Raw genomic sequence first — 26645 nt, forward strand, 5'->3', positions numbered from 1 at the left:
GAAACTCCATTTCATTGCAGCTATGGGGGGAAAAGGGTCACCACGGCCTCGGCCTGACACTGTTGCAGTTTAGGCCCCTTGAGAACGAACTGCAGACGCCAGAAATAAACTAAAAAAAAAAAAAAAACCCAGTGGATTTCTTACAAAAAACGCAACTAATTGTTTCCTCAAGTAACTCCTCCACAAGAAGCTCGCCCGGTGTTCCAGGGCCGCAGGGGCGCTGGGCGGGGAGGTCCGGGCCGCGCTTCCGGCAGGGGGCGGATGTTGGGGTTTGAATCGGCCGTCGGTTGGCGCGCGGCGCGGCCTGGCCCGGTTCGGTCAGGTTCGAGCGGTGAGTGCTGCCCTCGGGGCGATTCTGGGGCTGCGTGAGGTGCCGGGGCAGGGAGGCGGGAGTCCCTTCCTTCGCCGTGTGGGGAGCAACGTGCGGCAGCCTCCCAGCCAGTGCTTTGGGGAGCCGCCGCTGCTTGACTCCCGCCGCTCGGAGCGGCAGGAGCTCCGGGAGAACTAACCAAACATGCTCCCTCCTGCCTCCGCGCCCGGGGAGGCGCGGAGTGCGGCACGGGAGGGGAGCGGGCGCACCTGCCGTGGCCCTTGTGCCGGGCGGCGGCGGCGGCTGAGCCCTGCGAGGCGCGGGGGGAGCGCGGTCTCCTGAACCCCGTCCTCAGCTCCTCGGGACGTGCCGGGAGCGCTGCCGCGGCCGCCCGGGGCTGGGTGCCGAGAGACGGGATTTTCTCGGGACACGGCTCCGGGGAGTGACCGTGGGGTGACACTATGTGGAAATTCGGGGTGCACAGGTGGCTCCGGGGGAGCCTTTGTCCCTGTGCTGGGGAAAACGTGTTTGTGATACCGTGCCTCTTGGGGCTGGCTTTGTTTTTTCTTTTTCAGTCTCCAGTTAAAAGACTCTTGAAACGCGTTACGTTAAGGAGCAGTAAAAAATTACTGAATGTAACGAAATTTAAACACCCACTCTGATGACTTTTCTAGCCTGTTTAAGCAAAGTAGATACATTTCATTTACGTCGGTTTTCTAGACACTGGGCGATAATGGGGTTGTTCCTGCCTTGCAAACAGACGGATGCGGAATTGCTTTGTTCCTGTGAAAAGCCCCAGAGGACTTATGCAGGGGGCCTTAATGGTTGATCTGCTTATCTTTTAACTTGTAAATTCGAACTTTGGTTTTACTTACCTGAAAGCATTAGAGAAAAGTAGAGGCAATTGGGGGTGGTGTAGCGTTTTCTTTTTTCTATTTTGCTGGAGCCAAGGAAAGGTGGGAAGGTGATTTTCTTGTTTCCAGCCGCGTATGTACTTTGTCCACCTGTAGGGCTTTTTACAAAAAAAAAAAATCTTGGCTTGTGTGGCCGTGTGTAGGCAGTTTCTTTATTGTATTACCGCAGGAGCGTGAGAACGGTGAAACTGACTGTGACCATCCTGGGGAAATCCTGAAGACAGGGAATGTGTGTGAGCTCTGGGGGTCTTTTGCTCCCTCTGTACCTGATTAAGTATAGTTACTCCTCTTTATTTAGAAAAATGGAAGTGTGTTTCTGGGAAATAAGTAGTCACTTATTTTATTTGACTATCAGTGTGATGTGTCTTTAGGAATGTTTTCATCTAATTTAGTAGTGGTGCTTTTTGGTTTTCTTTATAGACCATTTTGTAGCCAGTCATTTGTGCAGCTACTCCAGTTCTCAGTACAGGTACAGGGCACTTGCCTTGTGCCTGAGACTTCTGCCTTCTTTTCTTTTTCTTTCTCAGTATATATTCTCTTTTTCTTTCTCAGTATATATTCTCTTTTTCTTTCTCTGTATATATTCTCTTTCTCCTTCCCTAGATCCAATAAAATTGCTCCAGTGCTTTATTTGCAATAGTTTGAATTAGCCTAAATTTGTTCTTGAAGCTGATATCTGGTAGTCATCAAACCTGTAAATACCGGAGCACGGCAGTCTGTCAGGCTTCTGGTTTGACCCTTGGATTTGTTACTGGCTGCTTACCTGTTTGCCTCAGCCTGCAAGAGGGAGTTGTCCGCCTACCTGAGTTCCAGCCTGGAGATGCAGGCCATCACTTGTGATTCTTGGCTTGCAGAACTTAAGTAATGCTTTCTTCAGCTTCCTAAGGGAAGGCAAGTCAAAGATCTACAGATATTTTCCTAGAAGGGTTCTGAGAAAGAATAATCATCTTGGTGCTGTGGTGAAGAAACTAGGGATTATTTGCTTTGGGTTGTTTTTTTTCCATGGTGGGCTAGGATGGGGTGCATGGTGTATCACACAGTAAAGGGCAGCTCACGTTGCAAGTTAGAGCACTGTTTCTAAATAAATTAGTTTCTACTTCAGAATGTAAAACGCATTGTCCTACATGGTGTAAATTCCCCTGTATGCATGTCCCAGTTTTGGATTCCTCAGCTTTTTTGTTTGTGGAGTTTTTTTCCCTTTGGCTTTTTTGTGGATCAGGATTTCTCTGATTAAGCCAGAATCCTGCATTTTCTCCAAACAGTGGGGACTATATTCATAGTCACATCACTACCCAGTTATATTTTTGTTTTCAAGTTCTTTGTATTAGTGCAATCTTTATTTGAGCAGAAGTCAGAGCTGTTTCTTTGGTTATCTGTGAACCATTATTTCTGTTGCTTAAAATAGGTACAAACTCTTCTGTACAAATAAGTTTGCAGATAACTAGCTGTTGCATTGGACTTTATTTTCTCTTCTGAAAGTAAAATGTTTTGTTTGTTAGTTTGGGGAAATAGGTAAAAGTTGCTGTATCTCTCATGGTTTGCAAATTTTTTTCTGGACAATTGCATCCTGCTTTCTGAACCCCTGTCTCCCACAATAACAGTTGAATTATGATATTCTTTTATCATAATCCCACTTTTAGTTCATGGAGTTTATGCGCTTTTTTTTTGAAGTTTTAAATAAACATAAAAGAGGCGTATAATGTTAATAATACACTGGATGTATTTAATACCTTGCTTCTTTTTGCATGACAGACAGCCAGAAGAACTCAGGATGAGTAAAACGGATAATTTTGATGTTCAAAGCACAAAAAGTGAGTAAAGTTTTTATCAAATAATTTCAGAAATACTTAATCTGCATATATAATGCTAGTCATGACTTGTTTTATTCGTGCTCAAAGAGTAGGTGAGTTTCCAATAATCAAATTACTGTGTCCAGTTTGAGGCTCTTCAGTACAAGAAAGATGATAAGGAGTTCCTGAGAGTGTTCAGCAGAGGCCATAGAGATGATTTGGGGTCTGGAGCATCTCTTCTGAGGAGAAATTGTGGGAGCTGAACCTGTTTAGTCTGGAAAAGAGAAGTGTGAGAGGGAATCTCATTAATACACATAAATATCTAAGAGACAGGTGCCAAGAGGGTGGTGCCAGACTCTTCTGTGGTGCCCAGTGACAGGATGAGGGGCAGTGGTCATGAACTAAAATGCAAGACCTTCCCCCTCAACATGTGGAAGAGTTTCTTTTCTTTGAGGGTGGCAGAACACTGGAACAGCTGCCCAGAGAGGTCATGGACTCCTTCTCTGGAGATATCCAAAAGCCACCTGCACAAGGTCCTGTGTCGCCTGCACTAGATGGCCCTGCCTTGCAGGGGATTGGACCTCTGCAGATGATCTCCAGAGGTCACTTCAACCCTAACCGTTATGTGAAATTGTGTTAGAACCACCACTTGTCTCAGGAAATTAAAAATAAATTTAAAACTTAAAACTTCTTTAGGTTTCTTTTTGCTGTAGTTAGACTTCTAAAATAGTATTTTCTGCAGATGTTTTAAGAAAATAACCTTGTGATTTTAGCAGCCAAATCACGCAGAGCTGTGTTTGAGATGTACCATTCAGCACTTTCTTAGGCTGAAGCAGTAGCCCTATTGTTACTACTGTGACTGTTGCTAATCTTAGAATATTGTAAATGTATTTTATACATCTACTGGGAATTAAAGGGAAGCTGTTTAAAGGCCATGGAACTATGATAGTGGGCTAGAAACTTTGGTAAGTGGGAAATCCTCAAGGTTTTAGTTAAATGCAGTGTTGTCTCAAATTGTTAAATGTTTTTAAAAGCTGTGGCAGCAACTAGATAACATTGCACATGCACCTGGACATTGCTGGCCATTTGATAATTCTATTTGGTGTTTGGGGAAGAATATTTCAATTGGGAGCACAGTCTGCTTGTGAATTTAGCTTGTCAGATAGACCACTCCTGAATCAACAGGCTGGTGAAGTATTTTCTTTTTAGTAACTAGAGGAGGAACAAATAGTACATTCTTCTGTATCTATTATAAAATTCAACAATAAGGAATGTCCTTTATCCAGTAGTCTACTTGAAGATGCATGTGATTGAAAGAGGTGAAAGCTACTGCTCTGTAGCTGATCCATAGCAATTCCAGTACACTCACTGTGCTTATAAACATGATTCTTTATTTTAGTCTGTGTTCTCTGTGGACGGACGGATGACTGCCCTGAAAAGTATGGAGAAAAAAGGACCTATGTGGAATACAATCTCACTGTTCATTATTACTGTTTGGTAAGTGTACAGTATTGATCTTGGAGTTTTCTGTTTTATCCGAAAAAAAGGGCAACAAGTATTTAATACTAATAACCTGTCATGTTTTTGTAACAATTTTGTTGTTGCAAAGCTTGAAATGTGAGCTTTAACTCATAGCCTTGAAAGCTTGTACTTGTCAGGTGCAGCAGATGAAATAAGTAAATCCCAACAAGCCTTTATTCAAAGCTAAATTCTGTTCATGGTCCATTTAAAGGAATTCATTAATTCTCCTAACCTATCATAGCAAAAAGACAAAGATTCATATTCCTAAAGGTACACTTAAACTTCCTCTCAGACTCTAAATTTTTGCAGGTCTTTAAAATAACATTACTATTTTACAAAATTAAGAAGTCTTTTGTCTCTTAATAAATATAACTTGAATTGTTCTCCCCAATTTTAAAATGGGTGTCAAGTATCAGAAGTAATGTAGGGGGTATGTTCTCTCAACAAGTTCTTTAAAGAGTGTTGATAGTAGATGGCTTAATAGTTTGGATACTGAATCCTTTAAAAACTAAGGAGAGTGGAGGTTTTCTGAAGTTGCATAAAGATAGACACATTTAGTTTTAAATAAATTTTAAACTTCTGCAAGGAAATAGAGGCCATTATACCATGTAAGTGGTAATTTTGTCTCCTATGTAAGGCCATATTAAATGATGATAAGAAAAAATCCTATCCTGATGAACAGGAAGGAAAAGGCATGCGTGCAATATTGAGCTTTAGAACTTAAAAGGTATTTTAACTGCAGGAAGCTCATTGCAGTATCTTAAACATTTTTTTGTGTCTACTTCTTTTAAAATGAGCAAAACCCTGTGATTTTACTTAAATACAGTGTATGTTATATAAGAAAAGAGTTCTACAAAGAGGCACATTAGTGACAGTTTAATTATTCTTTGCCAAATGTCTCACAGTTGGAAAAATATATTTAATTGGTTTGGGTATGTAATCTTAGATTTATTTGAGTACAATATTGATAAAACTAGTTTAAATGGTACTACATTGAAATTATAAATGAGACTGTAAAGAATATAAACGACATCTAGTTGTGAAACTCTTCAGTTATTCGAAGATTGTAATGTTGCTGCCTAACTTTAAATTATCATCAGGCTCTTCTGATTTGCCTAGTTACTTGATTCTGTGTTTATTTAAATCTACTCTAAAGCGAATTACTTTTCCTCTTAGGTGACACTTCAGTACAGTTACTTCCTACTGTGCTTCATTATCTTCACAGTACAATTGTCATTCATATTAACTGAGCTAATTTAATTTTACTTCCTCTGAAGATTTATATACTGAAAGTAATTGTTTGACAATTATCTGAATAGTCTGTATACTTCAAAAAGGAAGGCAAAATACACTATCTCAAGCCCTACAGTATTAAACAATACTCTGATGTTATGAAATACTTATTTTCATTTTACTGGTTATTGTCATGTCGGACAAAAATGTATTTTGTATTACATTTTTAATCATTAACATGTTTCCATGTAAGCTTTTTTAGACTAAACTTTTATCTTACTTGACAAGCTCAGTGTATGTAATTTTAAATCTTTAGATTAGGTGGATGTTTTGAAATACTTTATTTGTTTTTGTAGTTGATGTCAAGTGGCATTTGGCAGAGGGGTGAAGAAGATGAAGGTGTAGATGGATTTTTGATCACAGATATTAGAAAAGAAGTAAAAAGAGCTGCAAAACTGGTAAGAATGATGTCTTTAGTATTTAAAAGGGGAAAAAGGTAACTTTTAAGTGCTCTTAGTACTTCCTGTGGGGTTTTTCTTCCTCCAATGGACAATGTGCTGAGCCCATTCAAGCGCCTGAATTTTACGTTTAAGCAACAAGTATATTGGATATGTGGAAGCCACAAGGAAAACAAACCCTGCAGAAATTGTAATGTTCCACCCTTAAGGAGAAGGAAGCACCTAAGATTTTTCTCCTTGGGCAAAAGGAGTGACAAAAGTCTACTAGAGGTCAGAAAGTTTTATTAGTCATTTACACACTTGGCCTGGGCTTTGTGGGGGATACCTTTTTGGGGATAAGTTTCTCCACCCCAAAGGTAGATTTCTTGCCCTCTATGTAAATTAGTTATTAGCTTTTATTTCAGACGTTTCTGGAAATAGGTTGGAGGGCTTTGGGGGTCTAAATCCTACCGTACAGTCCATGCCCGCTTCTGCTAAACATTCCTGTGCTTGCACTGTGCTGTGTTGTGGTTCTTTCTCACAGCAAAGTGAATCTCTGCTGGGCACTGTGTTCATGTCAAATCTTCTTTCTCAAGGTGTGTCCTTGGTTAGTTAGCACCAAGAGTTCTTGTGTGTTACTGCCAGCAGTCCCTGGCTGGCTTCAGAGCCATGTGCTTATCAGTGTTTCAGACATGCACATTAGCCCTATGTCTTCTGGGAATCGAGCTCCAAGGGTCTCACTTTGGACCACTGTTTATAGGCTCACAAGAGGGCTTTAGTGACAGTAATTTTCCATCCTGGCTGCAATTTGAGTTGGTAACTTTCTCTGAAGCTTCAGTAACAATAATACTATTCCGCTTGGGTTGTTATTCAGGCAAGAAAAAAGTTTCCAAGGCTGTTTGTTGTAAAACAGGAGCTCATTAGATACCTCCTTAGTTCCTGGGAACAGTGTTTCTCATGAGCCTCAAGAGAGGCATAGTCCAGTGCAGTTGGTTCAGGCTGAGGCCTAGTGAATGTTTCTGAGCTCACAGTGTGGCCTGGATGCTCCGTTACAATTCACCCCACAACTGAAGTCAACTACCCTGGGCCTCTAGAGTTGGCAGCTATTATTCCTTGGGGTAAGTTCCAGATAAATAAGAGTGAATTAAACTTCCATAATACCTCACGACATTGTGCTGAGCTTAAAGCTGAGAGTAAATAATTTATAGATGCCTATTCATACATATATATATATATGTGTGTATGCCTATTATATAATAATATAAACTATAGGTACTGGTAAAATAACTTGTATGTTATCTTACATGTCACAAGACAATATGCATATAAACCAATACATTAAGTCTGGGAAATAACTGCATATGTTTACTCTTTGTTACAGAGCTAAACCATATTAGTCTTGTCACAGTTTAAATCTATTAGCTACTATTCTTTCTTACACTTTTTGTAACTTTTCTATTGGTTTAATTCCTATAGTTTAACTTGTATATAAAATGTTAATATTCTGTTTCCAAAACAAATTATTTCTAGAAATGTAATATCTGTAAGAAAAAGGGAGCTTCAATTGGATGTGTAGCTCCTAAATGCAAACGGAGTTACCATTTTCCTTGTGGGTTACAAAAGGAATGCATTTTCCAGTTTATGGAAGACTTCAGGTGAGTTTTGGGGCTTTGTTGTTTTTCCATTTTCATTTTATTATATTTTTACAGAAGGTGACTTGGATTTTTTTCATGGCTTGGTATTGGATAGGCTGATAATTGCAAATGACATCAGATTATCTAGGAATCAAATACCTGATTTGTGGCAGACATGAAAGTCAAACAGTTACATTGTGTACCTAATATTTATAAACTCAGTTCTCAACACTTTTAAATACATGACTTTATGCTTATACAAGTAGTTAAGTTGTTTATAAAACTGAGCAGTAAATTCTGAATTCTGAAATAAACTGCATAATGGTCGTTTTGGGTTTTGTGTTTGCCTGTCTCCTGTGCCTTTGTTGAAATGGCAGAGCTTTGGCTACCTGTGTCTCTCAACAGTCAAAACACAGTGTCTGCCATTTTGTTGTGTTTCCAAGTTTATTAGAGATGGACTGCAGGGGAAATGGTCTTAATATCAAATATCAAAAAAAGTGTTTTCTTTTACTGTCATCTGTCCAGCATCTTGGACAGATGACAGTAAAAAGAAAATGCACTCAAAATACTTTTGAGTGCATTATCCTTGTGAGCTGAGTTTGTAGGGTGGATGGATTGAAGTCTGGCAGGCACTTAATACAAAACAACTTGGATTACCTCAAGCATGTGTACAGATAAGGCATTTTCAGAAAAGTTTGTTCTAGACTTGGATGTCATGGTATGGAATAGCCCGTAGGTCAGTAGGGATTAGTCATCCCAGCTCTCTCACCTACCAGTTCCTTGTGCGTCCCTAGCCCCCTCACTGGTGGGGAGGGGTGAGAAACAGAAAAGGTCTGGACTCTGTTCAAGATCTGCTGGACAACAGCTAAAACACCACTGTGTTATCAACACTGATTTCCTCACAAATCCAAAATATCACCATACAAGCTACGATTAAGAATTTAACTCTAGCTTAGCCAAAACCAGTATGTCTGCATTTTTAGCTTGTTGCATAGCACTTACTCATGAAAAATGGATTAGTAAATTAATTTTGCTGTCTTCAAATTTTATGAAGAAGGTTCTTAAAATGTTGTTTTGTTAACTGAACCATAAATTACTCTTTTTAGATCTTACTGTTGGGAACATAGACCAGTCCAAGTATTTATGGATAAAGAGCCTAGAGGAGCTTCACAGTGCACAATATGCCTGGATTTGGTTGAACATCTTCCAGTGTACACTGTATTGAAAAGTCCTTGTTGTAAAAATGCTTGGTTTCATCGAGAATGCTTGCAGGTAATACATGTTCTCCCTTTCATTCTTTTTGCATCCATGGAGATCAGATTTCTATTTAAAAATAATGGAATAATTGCTCACTGGTAAGTGTAGGTAGTACTTATGAAGTATGCTATGTTTGAAGAACAGCGTTAAAATTGCATTAGGGACACAAAATGATTTTGAGGTTTTAATACTATTAATTTTTCTCCCCCTGTGGCCCCTCCATGTTTCTGCATGTATGATACATACTTCATGCCTTTGCTACTTTTAGGAACTGAAGTCCAACAAGTTTCTTGCAATTCATTATGTGCAGAATCTGAGTGCTAAAAATGTAATTTATCCATCATCAGTTCTCTTTGGCTAAATCCAAGACTAGAAAAAATTACAACATTCTTTTTGTAAACTTCCACTGGATCTGGAGAGGTTGACTGAAAAGGATGATGCTTTCGTTTATGAATCTTATTCTGGCATATGAGCTCTTTCCTTAAAGGAAGAGAAAATTCTTGCCATTTGCTTTAATGTCAAGTCACACCATGATTGATACCAGCTTTAACACCCAAGTCAGGACGGTATCCGTGAATGTAATGCATCTGAATATTAAGACATAATTTATTGTCTTCTTAAGGATGGTAGTAATTCAATAATTGGTCTGGTTTCTTTGTTGTGTTTTTTTTTTTTTTTTCTTGGCGCAGTATCAAGCTTTGAGTGCTGGGATATTTTTCTTTAGGTGCACAGTATGTAATAACAAGGACAAATTTCAAAAAGAAATGTTGAGAATGGGCATACACATTCCAGAAAGGTAAGTAATTTTGTTAATGATTACTCTTGTATGAAAACTTTGATAGGCTGTAATAAACATTTATTTTATTCTACAGAACTTCAGCTATTAATATGTGAAATGTTCGTTCTACCTTCAGCTGTAGAATTGTTCAGTTTGGTAAGGAGTAGCCTGTTTCCTTTTAGATACGCATAAAAATGGGCAAAGGTGAAAATAGTTATATCAAACACGAAACAGAAAGCTCTGAAAAGTCACTTTCAATGCCACAATTCAGCTTAAATTCTAAACCGAATTAGAAGATAAAAGCACTTCTTAAATACAATAATTTTTCCTTAATGTTGAGATTGCTAAGAAGTGTGTCTTCTGTGTCCAAGTTTAATTATCTGAATTTCTGTCAAGACAGAATTGTAATTGGCTGATTACTTAGCCATACAGCTCCTGTCTTCTGCCAAGGGATTGCAAAGGTTATGTTAGTATAGTCTCTGTTTCCAAAATTCCAAGCTGTTTTTCCTGTTTCTATTGCCTGATGAGGCTTAAAATATGACAGAAAGAGATCAGAATGATGCTTCTTTGTTTGAAGTATTATTCCTTAATAACTATTAGTCTCTTCAGAGAGCACTATCAATTCCCTCTTGAGACAAAAGCTTAAGATTCTGGAGAGGAGGAAGAGTCAAAATAATTTATGAACTTCACTGTACTGGCCTGGAACATTCTGAGTTAGCCATTCATGAAACCAGTTTCAGTGGCAACTCGTGTAGGCTGCCTAAACAAATATCCTTGTTTTCTGTGAGAGGAAAAAAGGGGTGGAGACAGAGCAAAGAGTGCTCTGTCACTGAAGTCATATGAAAAATAAAAAGTTACTTTTGAAATCAAAGTAACTTTATGCAAGAAAAAGTCCATCTATGTGTTTTATAGTATTATTTTAGTTACTAGACTTTTCTTCCCCCCCCCTTCCCCCTCTCAGTTGCCTAGAAAGCCCCTGTCTGTTACCTAGAACATGACCTGATTAAAATATATTTATATGTTTTTTGCAAATATCTTTTTCAAAATAGAGTAACCCATTGAAACAATCAGAAATAGAGTTCTGATATCCAATCTTCTGCCTTGTTTACAGGGATGCATCTTGGGAACTTGAAGAAAATGCATATCAAGACTTACTGCATTGTTATCAACACTGTGATGTTAAAAGGTGTCTCTGCAAGAAAGGAAGAGACTATAATGAACCTGACAGGTATGATACTGTAGAAGGAAATTATAACTTGGGATTGACTAGGTTTTTTGACGTATTTTTCATTGTTGTTATTTATAATTTTTGTTTACATAAATGTTTTGGTATTTTTCAGCATCACGTTTCAATGTCAAGCCAACACACTTGTCTAGATAGTGTGTTTGTTTTACTCAATATAATCATATTTCAATATTAAATTTCTTAACTTTATCTGGTTATAAAAGCCATGAAAACCAAATGTAAAGGATTATCTGTTACCTTGTCCTCATTTTATACAGACTGAAGTAGAATTTGTGCATCAACATAGCATGTACCTAAATTAATGTTGTGTATGTATCATTGAGTTAATTCAACAATTTATTAAGTGTTAAAATACTTATAGCCTTTACAAGAAGTTATTGTTAATGTAGTAGACTTAGGTTAGTAGTTTGAATGTTTCCCTAGAGAGCTCTACTTTAGAAGAATTACTGTTTGGAAAAGCTGACTGGTGGGTACCCATAAAATACAGAGGAGTTTCCTGACTAGCAGGCTGAGAAGAAAATAGTGCCTGAAATCTGTTGACTTCAAGACAGGGTAGGACTAATAGTCTCATTCTGTGCAAGGTGCTGAAAAAAGCTGAGTGGCTTTTTTCTCTTGTTGCAGCCAGTTATGAGTACATCTTGTGTGACGAAAATCTCCATTATTAGAATCAGTTCTACCAGACTGATAAAATTATGCTTTGTTGGTTTAGTGTCAGGATTGCACTTACTATTGATTAGTCTTTGTTTTAACTAGCCTCATTCTTCTATCTAATTCTAAATACCTAAGTTTTTCATTTTAGTAAATGGGAAATTAAGCGTTGCCAGGACTGCGGTTCTCGTGGGACTCATTTGGCCTGTTCATCTATGAAGTCATGGGAGCAAAACTGGGAGTGCATGGAATGCAGAAGTATCTTTGCAAAATCAGGTGAAGTTATGGATGTGACAGTAATTTTGTAAATGATAACTTCAGGCTGTGTAAGCAGACTTTGCAACTAGAAAATTCATTAAATGAATATAATGTAATCATACAGGGAAGTATAGCAAACGGAAAAAGCGTGCTTTGGCTGCCTCTGAAAAGACAAATGGAACACCTTGTTTGCTGGAAGAGCCACCTCCAAAGTCCCCTCGGCAGTCATCTGGATCTCCACGCAGTTTTCTACTCCAGTGTGTAATTTTCTGTTTTCTTGCAGAAATTCATCTTTGCCATAAGAAAATACTTAAATGTGAGGAAATTATGGCTTATTCCATAGGAGGAACTTACATTAAATTGCAAACCAAATAAAATTGGAATAAAATTTAGTGATTGAAGTTTTCTGAATAAGCCATGAACTCTGGAAATTTGCTATAGTTATATGGATTTGGTGGCATGTAAACCATTTTTTAGTTTGGTAAAGATAGATCCTTGTTAAAGGAATTTTAACAATTTAGTGGTAACTTTAAAATAGACAAATGGCAAAGCTTTAAGTTTGCTTATTGGTATTTTTTCCATTTTAATAGTGTTCTAGAAGTCTGACTTAAAGATAGTTGTTCATAATTATGTTTTCCTCTGCTGTAATAAAAACTTTTCAAGTTTGTAAAAACAAATAGTTTTTACTTACTGTGTCTTAGTTCTTACTTACTGTCAGGACTTTCATGAGATGTATGAGATGCAAGTAAAAACACATCCTAAAACTACAATGTAATAAAATAAGAAGAATCATTAAAATAAAGAATAGTTATTTTCAAAATAAATGGACTTCATGGAAATGGAGGTACAAATGAGATTCAGTACTGATTTAGGGGGAAACTATACTGCTATCTTGAAATAGGAAGTGTTCATGCATTCTTCAGTTATATCTTCTTAAAATACTGTTTTGGCTTATAGATCACCAAAGATAATGTGCCAGAACTTGTCACCTTGCTCACAGCTAGAACAGCCAGCATCCAACAGAGTGACAGTGTCCCCATCTCCAGTGATGTCAAACCAGAACTGGTCCCTGAGGCACAAGTATTTCTTCTATTTTTCTTATTTTGAATAGTAATCTAGCACATGGCTTTTTATGGTATTTCCTACAAACCGTGCAAGGGGGAGGGTCTCTGTGTGTGTGTTTGTGTATATACAGTATCCATATATATTTCTCTTTGTGAATCTATACAGTATGCATATAAATTTGTGTGTGTGTATATGTATGTAGTCACTGCAAAAATGAGATGAGTACACACTTAAAATCGGAAGTCATAAGCTTGAGAAAGGCTTCTGCTTTTTATAAATGCTAGAGGGGTGTGAGGGGAAAAGAATGAAACCTACTGAGAGTTTTTAGGTTAGGTAGTAAGGGAATCAAAACCCAGAAATGCATATTTTTCCTTACTGATGCATGGCTAAACATTCTTTAGAAAAACAGGGAATAAAAAGAATCCTAATTGCTTTCTTCCAATTAGACGGGTCCTACATTTTTAATGGTTTTGTATTTGTACCATATGAATAGTTCACGACTGTACTAAAGTCAGTGCTTAAAACAACATGTTTCAATATAGAATATTCAGTTTGAGGACATAAAATTCATTATCTTCTTGTGAATTGTTAATTTATGGATTCTACCTTATGTGCTAAAAATTCTGATGAGGGAATAAGGTATTCCTAGTAATTACAGTATTTGAGATAGTTTTGGTTGAAAGCTAGTAAAAAAACATCTTGTTTTTTTAAGTAAGAATTTTCTTCCTACTCAAATATACTTTTTTATTATAGTGATAACTGTTGTTCTCAATTGGTTGCAAAACATCTGTAAGGCAAAATTATAAACTTCAATTTCTTACTTGTTTCACGCTGTTTAAATGTCAACTCATGTGATAATTGTTTGGTACTGTGTTGGAGTCACTGAATTAAGAAAATCACTATTTGATTTATGCCAGGGTAATTATGTCTACCTTCTTTTTTCAGTTCTTAGAGGTATTCTAAAACTGGCCACTGTAGTGTTAAAATTTTTTAAATATATACTAAATGTTTTACTGATATAATTCAGGCAATACCTGGATGTGCCATAGTGTTTAAAGAAGGGTTCTTCTTAGCAGACTATTTAAATGTTTTTGTGTAACTGTTGTTAATTATGAATCATAGATTTCTTCTGAAAATACATGCAATTTTCTTGTAGGTATTTAAGACAGCAAAGAAAGGATGTTTGTAATATACTGAAGGAGTTAAAGGTACAAGTTAAAACAAAACCAACAAGACTTAACATCAACACAGAAAATATTTGGAGTAGTGCTTTAAAAGGATTTAGACAGCGCATCTTCAGTCCTACAAACACTATTGAAGTAAATTTCTCAAACTGCAAAAATAGATCGAAGACAAATACTTCTGCTGCATCAAAACACCATTTCTTCCAAGTATTAATGCTTCATCTTCAGAATTCATCATTGTTTGAGGGCTCTTCTGGAAAGAACTTGACCCTTGATTTTCAGGGTAATTAGTTGCTTTGTTTAAAAACAAATTGAGAAGTGTATAACTTAAAATATTTTTTAATCTTCAGCCCGTATGAGTGTTAGTTCACAAGTATAGTCCTGAAGGATAAAAATTGGGGATTTATTTTTTATTTTTTCAATTCCAGAGAGGGATGGTGTGTGGATTTGTAATTTAAAAAATATGGGTTGGTTGGAAAAGTTGATGACAGCCTTGGAAAACAGCATATAACTAGACTTGGAACTTTTTAGTTAGTGTATTTGTTTAATTTAATTTCTCTCTTCCTGACTCATTTTCTCTGCTAATTATTTTCCTTTCCTCAAATTTCTAGAGCATTATTTCTCATAGTGTGCTTCCAAAAGACCCCAAGTTAGCTTCTTTGAGTTCTTACACTTCAGAATTAAATGTGCATTGGGTGTAAAGTGGAAGAGGAAATTACATCTCCCAAACCTTGATAGTGGCTGAAGAGGTGATATAAAAGAATGTGGTACTCCTATGTAAAAATATGCTCTTATAGTTTGAACTGTCAGAAGATAGCAAAAGTCATTAAGAAAAAACAGCACTATTTTATTTTCTATTGAAAATTGAGGATCAGAAATAATTTCTATACATCTAAATAAACATACTTTTTTATTTGCAGCTCTAAAAGAAAATCTTTATTTTGAGGCTGGTAAAATGATTGCCGTTTCTCTGGTTCATGGTGGTCCACCTCCTGGTTTCTTTTCCAAAACGCTGTTCAAATGTCTTGTCTATGGTCCAGAGAATGTGAAGCCATCTTTAGAAGACGTTGCTGATGTTGATGTAGCACAAACAATAAAAACGGTAATATACAATAAGTTTCATTTTATTTCTTGCTCAAGACTATATTTGGAGATAAAGAAGGATTTACTGAATAGAAATTTTGTTGAAATTAAAAGGTTTATTTTTCACATATATGTATACACACATGTAGTAAACAAGTGCCTAACTTATCTTTTTATGCAGATCAAATATGCAAATAGTCTGTCCAGCCTACAGTCTACACTACAGGACTGCTGTGAATTCCTCACTGCTGCTGGCTGTTTAAGACCTGTAACAGCTTTGTGTGATAAGAACATGCTGGTGAATGACATACTGATCTATCATGTAATCAAGAGAATTACTTTACCTCTAGAAAGGTTTGTTTTGCTTGAGTTTTCAAACTTCTTGGTATTCTTACTTACTCTCCATTTAAACTACTGAAGTGTACTGTAATTTTCAGTTGATTAAGTAGCAACTGTTAACTAAGTAGTTAAACCAAAAAACTTATTTCTCTACATATGTGCTCTGACTTCTCCTTGGTCACATTATATTCCCTTTTCAACCTTATGAAGAAGGCAGATTCACAGTTTTTAAACTACAGCTTCACAAAGACCTTTGCACTGTAAAATTTCTCTAGCTTATGTTCAATTCTAATTCAGAATTGCTCAAATTGAGAATCTTTATGTTTTAGAAATGTTTAACATATGTTTAGAATTCAAATGAGTTTTTTAGAGTTCTAATTATGGAGTTTGTGTGTGGTATTAGGAGTGCAGTACTGTCAACAAGTGTAAGTTGGCCTGCTTAGAACATAAGCATTGCATTGATGTCTCTGTGAGGTAGTGATGACCTCATGAGCTGGAAAAGCTGCAGCTCTTGACTGTTCTTTGATTGGCCTCTGGCCTTACTTCCAATTCGCATTCTTCATCTGCTCAGTAAAAATTTATTGGATGCTAATTTTTGCAACAAGCATAGCCTGATTTAAATTTCATATATAGTATTACCTCTGACAAATTTGATTACTCTGTCTCAAAAGAGCTATGAAAACTTATTCTTAATGTGAGGATTTTTTTAAACGAAGGTCAGAAGAATTTAGTTCTTCAGTTCAAGGCCCTCTGGCATGGTTGAACAATCTATATCATATTTTAAAATTAGTGAGTTAAAAAGTGAAACTTAATAATTAGTGCATTTAAACAAATGCACTAATTCAAACACTTAAACATTAAGTTAACTTAAAAACTTAAACATTTAAACACCGTGAGGTAGTGGAGTTTTGAGCATTTGAGATATGCGCTTAAGATGGGCATAAGTGAGTAGAACAAGACATTACTTGTCACTGTAAAGGACTGAGAGTAACTAGAGAATTGGTTATTTTAGCTGTTAAATGTTCTACACCACTGGGTACCACTAAAAAGAAAGAGCCTGTCTCTGACCTCCTTGCACATTCTCTTCAGATATTTCTACATGTTGAGATTCCGCCTGAACCGTCTCTTCTCTAGGCTGAAGAGTCCCTGCTCTCTGAGCCTCTACTCAAAAGGTTGTGCTGTAGTCCCTTAATCATCCTAGTCACCCTTTGCCAGAACCTGACACTGGACACAGCACTTAGTGTGGCCTTACTGCTGCTAAGCAGAGAAAAAAGATCACCTCCCTTGAGCTGCTGGCAACACAGTACAGCCCAGGATGCTGCTGTCTGCATTTGTCACAGGCAGAAATAACAGCATATAAGCACATGCAAACTTGCAAAAGCCAAGCAAAGGCAATCTTATAAGACAACTCATTTTGTGTATGGACAATGAATTTAAACTGTTTTCCAAAGAGCTATTTGTAAGAAAGAGAATTGCTATGTTTTCTTACTAGAGTTAAAAGTATACCTTGTACATACAGTCAAGTACCAGGAAATGAGGTTAATTTCTACATATCACTGGTATTTCTTTCATCTCCCCAAAAAGCTCTACAGAAACATTTAGATTGTTAAAATGAGAGTTAAATGCATTTCCCAAGATAAAATGGGAGTGCTATGTAACCTTCTTGACAAGATTTAGAGTCTGGAGATGGGGAGATTTATTGTATTCCATCTTGCAGCTTTATAAAATGCAGAGTTCTGATGCATGGTCACTCTTTTTTTTATCCTCCTCTCCTAGTTTTGGGCAGGGTTTGAAAACGCTTGGTGTTCTGGAGAAAATGCAAAGGCACCCAGATGTGTTCTCTAGCATATTGTGCCACAAACCCGAAAGCCTTTCAGCAGAAACTGTTTACAATCTCTTTACAATCCATTCCTCATCAGATGTAAATAAAGTTGAAGGTGCTGATTTTTGGATGGGCTATTTGCAAGATGTGGAAAGTAAGTTTTGGGTTGGGTTTTATTGGGTTCTTTTTGTTGTTGTTTTTTTTTTTAAGAAAAAATCCTTCCCTTCCCTGTCCAGGTTATTGAGTTGCCGCTATAGATACAGAATTTGATTTTTAGATTTCAGTGATGTAAATGAATCAAGGTTTTGTAGTCACTATCAGTTCCTAATTGTTCCTTCTTCCCCCTTTTTCTTACTAAATTCTAATTAGTAATTAGAATTTCTGAAACTGTCGCCCAGATCTTTAGGGTGGTAAATATCTGAAAGATTGGCTCTAGAATTCCTGTGAATTAAAAGATGAAAATCCAACACACAACGTGATACAGAAAAATCCCTCATTAGATAGATTGTCTGAAATCTTAAAGACCACTGTTTTCTATCTTTTGCTTGCAGAAGAGATTTTTGTATTCACTTAAGATTTTTCAGAACTGAGCTGGTTTTTTCTTGCTAAACTTTTTCTTAGGTAGCCATATAACTGCATATTTATTCAGCATATTGATTTGATTTCATATTAGGTTTTTTTTTCCTCTTAGCACTTACCATGCGGGGTAATGGCTTATGTGTAATAGACAATCAGTGATAAAACTTAATCCTTTTCTTTTAGGTGGTGACTCTGTAGTGACATTGGAGGATATTCTGCTCTTCGTAACAGGCTCCTCTTATATACCATCCATTGGTTTTGATCCTGAACCTACTATTAAATTTTTGCATATAAGGTATCCCATTGGAAACAGACTTCTTAATTGCTTAGAGCTTCCTAGAACAACGACGTATCAGGAGTTCAAAAATAAAATGGAGCTCACCATCAGAAACACACTAAGAGATGAAAGGGAGTAAGTATTTTTGCTATTAAACTGAACATTGGAAACTTGAGTTTTCTGCAGGAACATCTGCTTTCAGTTCGCTACTGTATTTTTGGACAACATGCTTTTAGTATTTTCTGACCTTTCTTCCAAAATAATGCTAAAAATTGTAATATTATGAGATAGAAAACAATTTTCAAATTAAAAAAAAGTTATCTCCTGAATAATTTTCCTTTTGAAGTTGACTTTAAGAGTCCTCCATCTCTTGCAGAGGTAGTTAAATGTCAGCTTTTGTTGTAGACTGATATGAAATGTTACCACACTCTGTAACAGGTAAGTATGTGGATCGTATCAAATACTTAGGTAACTTATTTATCAAAAACAAACCGAGTCCATTTTGAAGATTATTGCTGTAGAGTGTTGTCTTGCATAAAACTGTGATGCAGTTCTTCAGTTCTATGTATATTTTTTCAGTAATTGTTTTGTATTGATTCATTTATGGTCTTATGATTCATAAAAACCCAGGAAAATTAAAATACTTGTAGTTTTATGGTCATTGTGGCTAGTGCATTAAAAGTCTGGAGAAAACAGGTAAAATAATACAGCATAAGAACAAAATTCTGTTGAACTTGTCTCTGTTTATAAACAAGATCTTTGACATTTGCACATTTCTGCATTCTACTGTCATGCATTAATTTTTAATTACTCATAAAGCCAAAACAGTAAAAACAAGAAGGAAATCTTGAACATGCAACAATACCTGGTCTTTCAAAGTGAAATATAGGAGTTAGACTTCATGTTGTTAAATATGAAAGAAAAGTTTGTTGCTCATTAGAACATACAAACTTGTCTTCCATTTAAGTATTTTCATTTGACCATGCAAGTCTACCATCAAGCTTGTCTGGGCCTGACACTTTTCCAGCTTTTATTCTAAATTCTTCCAGTTCAGTTGTAGGCACATTCTGAGCACTGTATAAGATATATTTCAGTGCTGCAGTAATTTGGCTGGGCCATTAAGCAGTAAAATATAAGTAGTGAAATTCCTATATAGCAACATTTTAATGTTCCTAATGCTAAAACTATGACATTAAAAGGACATTTAAATACATTCTTTTCAAATGTATGCTGCTCTCTGTTTTGAAATTATACTGTTTCCCTCTGTTAGTTTTGAGTGCCTGTGCTATATGTCCTTAACATAAGCTGTGCTATACATGTAAAATAGATACATATGTGTCTGTATGTACGCACATTCTTCAAAATACTGCAAAGTAATTATATACTTCTTTGTTAATATAGCTTGTTCCGAATTGAAAATATAAGCAGGATTGCTTTACATTTGAATGCTTTGGCAAGGAAGTACATCCACAGTAATTATAAATGGATAGGTGCTTCCGAAAAAATAATAGAAAGTCTAAGGAAATCATTGCAAGTGTTAGATCAGACATTTCTCATTACTAATGCCTAAAACAATCTAAGCAGTCTTGTCATTATAAATTTAAGAATATTAGAAATTAAGACAAGATTAGCAGTGGTTTTTGCTTGTTGGCCAAAAGCATATTCAAGTCTCCTTTGAAAGAAACATATCATCTCTTAGAGAATGTAATTTGACTTGTTTATATACTAAGCATTTTCTCAGTGTCTTCTCCAATAATATTCTGTGTTTCTAATCTTTGCATAATTTTTGACTCTTATTCTGTCAATAAATTCTTTGTATTCTTAGCCTTCACAATGGTCTGTTACCATGACAGGGAGAGTGATTTGGCACAAGTTTGTTTACATAATAAGGATTCGTGTTGTATCTTTGTATTTTTCAAAAATAATTACTTTCCTGCAGATATATTATACTTTTAAAATGAGCACAGTATTTGTTTTTCTTGCCTAGCTAATGATAAATATGTTCTGTAATGTTATTCCATATGAGAAGTACAGATTTTACAAAAGTAGCAAGCAGAGTGTGAGTAATTTCAAAGGATGAGGACTTTTGGTACCTGCAGTGGCAAGAGAAAATGTTCAGAACCTGGAACTAAATAAACAGCATTTTAAAACCTTCAATGGGGAAAGAAATAATAAAACAATGTGAACTTAAGGCTTCAAAACATACCTGAGATTACAAAAATAGAGTTCACACCTTTTATTGCTTATTACTTTTGAACTCAGTAGTTGAAAGGCTTTTATATAAAGGCAGAACTAACCTATATGCCAGGTGTAAAAAATGTCCACTTTAAAACAATCTGCTGTACAATGCTATATCCAAACACTGAATTCATAAAATCAGTAAAAACACAGGATGTAATATTGCTTGAAAGGGTTTTTCTTAAACAGATTCTGTTCCCATTGTCTAATACTGACATGTACCTGTTCAGGACAAGTCATCTTTCACTTTTCTGTTGATTTGATCAGCTCTATCTACACACTCCAATATAATACTTCATATATTCAAGTTGTATTCATGAATGCTGCTATGGAAAGGAATTTCCTCATTTTCAGCATTTATTTATATAGATCAGTCATAAATATATTTGAACTGTTCATTAGTGACATTGTAAGAACAATTTATATAGCTATAAAGACCCTAGGTTTTTTTTTTGTAGCAGATCACTGAAGTGCAATATTATGGGGTAGTTTCCATTTTACATAAACATAGCCTGAGGCACACCTTGACATTAGGGAGGCTACTTTCAGTATTTCTGTAACACAGGGAGAATAATTGTGTGTGCATCAGCTGTGTATTAAATATATTCTTATAGAAGCTGAGTCTTTTATAAGATTTGTCAGCACCATGAAAGAACTATTCCAGTCCTTTTTGTGTTTGGCCAAAGAACTTCAGTTCCCCACAGTTTCTGCCTCAAACCTTTAGTTTCCATCTGGAATTAGCACATCAAATAAGCTCTTTGTTTTCTAGAGTGATAATTTCCTACTGAACGGTAATATACTAGAATTAGTGGGTTTAGTATGGTCTCCTTAACAATGTAGATAGAATAAAAAGACCACTATCAAATATTTTAGCTCTGTGTTTGAAAAACCGAGGAATAAGAAATTTGTGACTTGCTTTTTTGCCCACTCAGAGGATGCTTACCAGAAAAAGCTGTTAGATTTTTTTAACTGAATGAAGAGTGAAATATAGTCCAAAAGAGAAAAAAATTGTTCATACTAAAAGTCTAAACCATTGTGTGCTGCACCTTTGATTATTTTCATTAAGATGTTATGTCCTGGAATTTGAAAACATAAGAATTTTGAGAGTACTTGTTATTAATTCACACTCACATTCTGCATATGCATTTTGAAAATAGTAGCAAAAAAATCTAATTTAAATAGAATTGCAACACAGAAGCCTACAAAATATGCCTTTCAAGTATATTTTGAATCTGTTTTATATGGTAAAACATGTTTAAAGCTCAAACTTTTCTGTTTCTTACCTAAGGGAATGTCTAATAGGAAAAAAGAAAAGTTAAAATGCAAAACCTTTTGAAATGTCAAATCATATGTATACAGAAAATAATTTTCAAAGTGTTAATGTTTGTAAAAAACTACACTCTAACCCTCTGATGTTTGTATTACATAAACAATATTATTTTTGAAGTTATGGTATTTAGAATGTTATGCAATACAATGTAATTTTGTAAATTTTTTTAGTTCTAACTTGAACTCTGCAGGATCAGTGCCTAAACTGTTGCATCTTCAAGCGGTGTTTTGTAGCATCAGTGTTGAAATAATCAGTAATTGTGGGAAATAGTGTGTATATGTCCAAAGTGCAATAAAGGGTTAAATATGTATGTTCTGTGTTTTTATTTTGTTGATTTATGGATTTTAGCTCTAGAAGTGTTACCGCTATTTTCCGTAGGTTCATTTGTGTACCTGTAGATTTACACAAAGGTGGATATGGCATATTTATCCATTGTATCCAAAGCTGAGCTGGGGCAAGGCGGCTCTCTCGCGGTGGGATTGCTGGCAGGGCATGAAGGCAAGGGGTCTGTGGGCATGTGCCACCTGAGGCAAAGGGAAGCGGTAACTCACTAAAACAACATGACTTTATTTCTAGCTAGATCATGCCTTTGAACCATCAGTCCTGCCATTTAGTCATGAGATGGTCGTATCAAAACCGTTTCAGTTTTTTCTTTTTGAAACTTCAGTCCGGGAGTATAACCTACCCAATAAACCACCTACTCAATAGAAAGGCGCTCCAAAAGGCCGTCCCCCGCCCTGTGCTCAGCCGGGCACAGCCCAGGCCTGTGTTTTCAATCGTCAGCGGGCGTTCCTGCCTCGCCGCTGCCGCGGAGCCGGGCCCGCCCCCGGCCCGGGGCTCGCCACGTGTCGCGGCGGCTGCGCAGGCGGCGGCGGGGCGGGGCGGCGCGGCCGGGCCGGCGGCGCGGGAAGATGGCGGCCGGGATCCGGGAGAAGCAGACAGGTGAGCGCCCGCCCGCGGTCTCGCCGCGCGGCGGCACCGGCCCCTCCCGGCGCTCGGGCGGGGAGCGGGGCCGGCCGCACGCCGCCGCCGCCTCGCCCGCCTCTGTGCCCGCGCGGCGGGCTGCGGGCGCCGCCGCGCCTCCGCCGGGGATTCGCGCCCTCTCACCCGGCTTGGGTCTCCCGGCAACGGGGTGGCGGCCCCTCTACCGCCTTCTCGCCTCTGCGGCGGCGGGCCCGGGGCGGCGGGGCTCCGGAGCCTCGGGCCGCAGTTCTCGCAGAGGGGCTTGGGCCCCTGGCCCCGGGGACGTGGCCGTAGGTGCCGCCGAGGTGTGGAAGGCGCCCCCGGGGCGGGACTTGGCCGAGCCCGGGCCGTGAGCGGCGCCTTCTCCCGCGGCCGTGGGAGCGCACCCTCCGTTTCGGTTTTTCTGCCCGTGGGAAAGATCGACGGGAAATAGCGTTTAAAGGTGCAAAAATAAAGTTGCTGTTGTCGCGTTCATGTTAAGACAATACAGGGGCATCCAAGTCTGTACTGACCCTCAAGAATTTGGGAATACGATAATAACAACTAAACTAATTGTGCATGAGGATTTCTGTGAGTAAAGGGTTTGTTAGTTCAGTCCCTTCTTAGACATTGCTGAGAGTCCTTCATTGATTCTTCTCTGCCTTGATGCTGCTTGGTAAACCTTGGACATGCTCTTAAACCACAGGGAATATCACCTCCGTAGTCCTCTACTTCCCTTACTTGCCAAAGTTGTAGTCAGTAGTTAGGCTGTAATTATGACACTTTCTTCTTGATAGCTGCAGTATCTTTGGTGGTATAGAGAATTCTGGATGTATTTGGTTAGCATGAAATGTTTCAAGTCGTCTGCCTAAAAATCTCAGTCGTAGTCTCTATGGACCCTAATATTTTACTAGTATGCCTTATTTTTTGGTACCTGTCTCCTTTTTTGTAATCTCATTCCTCTGCCTTCTACCATTGATAGTGCTGTTTGATGTTTTTCTGAAGTTCTTTGCTTATCTTCTCTTTGCTGTCTTTCTAATAAAGCCTGTTTTCTTTGAGCTCATATTCTGTACAGCTTTATTCTTTTCTGTTCTGTTTCACTGTGTTCATAGGGTGGTTTGGGTTGGAAGGGGCCTTGAAGATCATCTCATTCTAGCTCCCTGTCTGCTGTGGCCAGGAACACCTTTCACTAGGTTGCTTAAAGCCCCATTCAGCCTGACCTTGAACACTTCCAGGTATGGGGTATCCATAGCCTCTCTGTACAACCAGTTCCAGAGCCTCACAACCCTCATAGGGAAGAATTTTTGCTTTATATCTCATCTAAACCTACTGTCTCCATTTAAGGCCATTCCCCCTTGTCCTGTCACTACATGCTGTTGTGAAAAGTCCCTCTCCAGGATTCTTCTAACTCCATTTAGGTATTGGAAGGCACTATAAGTTCTCCCTGGAGCCTTCTCTTCTCCAGGCTGAACAAACCCAGCTCTCTCAGCCTTTCCTCACAGGAGAGGTACTCCAGCCCTCTGATCATCCTGGTGTTCCTCCTCTGGACTTAATCCAGCAGGTTCAAGTTCTTCTTGTGTTGGGCCCAGATATGGGCATGGTACTCCAGGTGGGATCTCACCAGAGGAAAACAGAGGGGCAGAATCCCCTCTCTCATCCTGCTGCCCACACTGTTTTGGATGCAGCCCAGAGTACAGTTGGCTTTTTGGGCTGCAAGTGCGCATTGCCAGGTCATGTCAAGCTTCTCATGCACCAACACCCCCAAGTCCTCCTTAAGGTTGCTCTGAATCCGTTCTCTGCCCTGCCTGCATTTGTGCTTGGGATTGCCCCAAACTAGCTGCAGGAGCTTGCACTTGGCCTTGCTGAACTTCCTGAAGTTTACAGGCCCACCTCTCAAGCCTGTCAAGGTGCCTCTGGATGGCCTCCCTTCTCTCCAGCTTATTGAGGAGGAATTTCTTCATGGAAAGGGGTAAACATTGGAATGAACTGCCCGTGGAGGTGGTAGAGCCACCATCCTGGAGGTGTTCAGCTGGACACGGCGCTTGGTGCTATGGTCTGGTTGACAAGGTGGTGATCAGTCAAAGGTTGGACTCACTGATCCTCGAGGTCTTTTCCATCCTGAATGATTCTGTGATTTTGTGACCATACACAGCTTGATGTCATTGGCAAACTTGCTGCAGGTGCATTCAGTCCCACTGTCCCTGTCACCAGTTGTTACTTGATTATTTCAGTCAGCTTTTACAGCTGAATCCATTATGTCTTCTGTTAAGGAGGTCTTTTCCAAGGAGCTCGATTCAGCAACTAAAATGTACTCAGGAAAAGGTTTCTTATCATTTAGTTATGGTCTTACCATGTATGTGCACCATCTGTTGTGACCTTTATCCTGGTTCATAACCAGGATTGGTTTCATAACAGAAGCATATCATTGTGCAAGCACAGTAAAAACCTGATCCTTGCCCCAGAGAACATTCAGCATTAATGTAAATGAAATGACAATATGAATACAGAAAAGGAACTCAGATACTTGCTGAATGTTGACATGATTGTCACAGCACGTTACTAGTCTGATTACTCTTTCTTAGCCGAGAGCTTATGCCAAGTTTTTACTTTAGATGTTAAACTCTGCGGTGCAGCTGCTTCAGTTCCAGTAGTACCAAAGCACATAGCCATACAGCTTTATATAAAATTGCTCATATGGCTGAAGATGTCACCAGCAGTGAGGGGCCAGAGAATCCAGGAGCAGCCTGTAATCAATTTTCAGAGCTGCTTCATGGTGTTTAAAAGTGAAAGGAAAAAAGTATGAAGCAAATGGAAGGCTGGAGCCCATCAAGACTCAGCATTCAGTGCTAGCTTGGATTTTCCCACATTTGTATTTCACTTCTAGTAATGTCATTTGAAAGGGCAGTGGACAGGAGGAAGCAGGGCACCAGAAACACTGCCTGGCCCTGGGGAGATGATATTAGGAAAGCCAAAGTTCTACTGAGGTTGTGCTGTGCAGCATGTATCTCAAGACGGGAGAAGTGCTTCTGCTGCAGCATTCGTAGCAAAAATGTAAATAAGAAAAAAGATTGGATCTTTGCTAAATGGAGCTGGTCATTTAATGGTGATAGACATGCATAGGGCTAAGGTGCTGCCTTTGCCTCAGTCTTCACCTACAAATGCTTCCAGGCCTTAGTGTCACTTTGGAGTCAATAACTGAGTGAATCCTATTGGAAAATACTTCTCATCACATGAGAGGAAATGCATGCATGAATTTATGTATGGTAAATCATGCCTGACCGGCCTAATTGCCTTCACTGATGAAATGACTGGGTTTGTAGGCCACAGGACAGGAGTATTTAATTTACCTTGACTTTGGCAAAGCTTTTGACTCTGTGGTGTTACATCCAAGTTAGGATGTCATGAGCTAGATGGATGAACAACTAACTACATTAAAAAAACTGGCTAGATGGTCAGGCTCAGAGGGTTTGTAATTAATCAGACATAATTACCTAGAGGCTGGTAACAACTAGAGCACTGCATGAGTGTATTCTGTGACCTCTCCTGTTTAAAATGTCTATCAGCCACCTGGAGGGCCTGTCAGAGAGTACTCTGATTAAGTGTGCAGGTGACAGCAAACTAGGGGAATCCCTTCTACTTGAGGGTAGAGCTGCCATTTGGAGGCACCTAGATGGGCAGGAGGAACGGGCTAGCAGAGATCTTATGAAATTTAACAATGACAAATTCCTGCCCTTCTAAAGGAAGAACCCCTTGCACATAT

At 38.3% G+C, this 26645-nt stretch overlaps 2 protein-coding genes across 2 annotated transcripts in view; both read left to right on the top strand.

Moving 5' to 3' along the window:
* The first annotated feature begins 213 nt into the window (after positions 1–213).
* G2E3 (G2/M-phase specific E3 ubiquitin protein ligase) lies at positions 214–22253 on the top strand. Its single transcript, XM_059849845.1, has 16 exons — positions 214–331; positions 2977–3035; positions 4414–4511; positions 6125–6226; positions 7736–7860; positions 8946–9111; positions 9786–9892; positions 10986–11102; positions 11920–12044; positions 12151–12283; positions 12984–13106; positions 14248–14558; positions 15196–15377; positions 15540–15712; positions 17474–17673; positions 18282–22253. The coding sequence occupies exons 2-16, from the start codon at positions 2996–2998 to the stop codon at positions 18512–18514; spliced, it is 2235 nt and encodes a 744-aa protein (XP_059705828.1). The 5' UTR covers positions 214–331; positions 2977–2995; the 3' UTR covers positions 18515–22253.
* Positions 22254–22796: 543 nt separating this feature from the next.
* Positions 22797–26645, top strand: part of SCFD1 (sec1 family domain containing 1) — a 50691-nt gene continuing 46842 nt past the window's right edge. Inside the window, exon 1 of the mRNA XM_059849846.1 lies at positions 22797–22885. Coding sequence (XP_059705829.1) covers positions 22855–22885 — 31 coding nt within the window. The 5' untranslated portion in view covers positions 22797–22854. The remainder of the gene's footprint in view (positions 22886–26645) is intronic.

Source organism: Haemorhous mexicanus, chromosome 6, assembly GCF_027477595.1.
Source record: "Haemorhous mexicanus isolate bHaeMex1 chromosome 6, bHaeMex1.pri, whole genome shotgun sequence".
NCBI lineage: Eukaryota > Metazoa > Chordata > Aves > Passeriformes > Fringillidae > Haemorhous > Haemorhous mexicanus.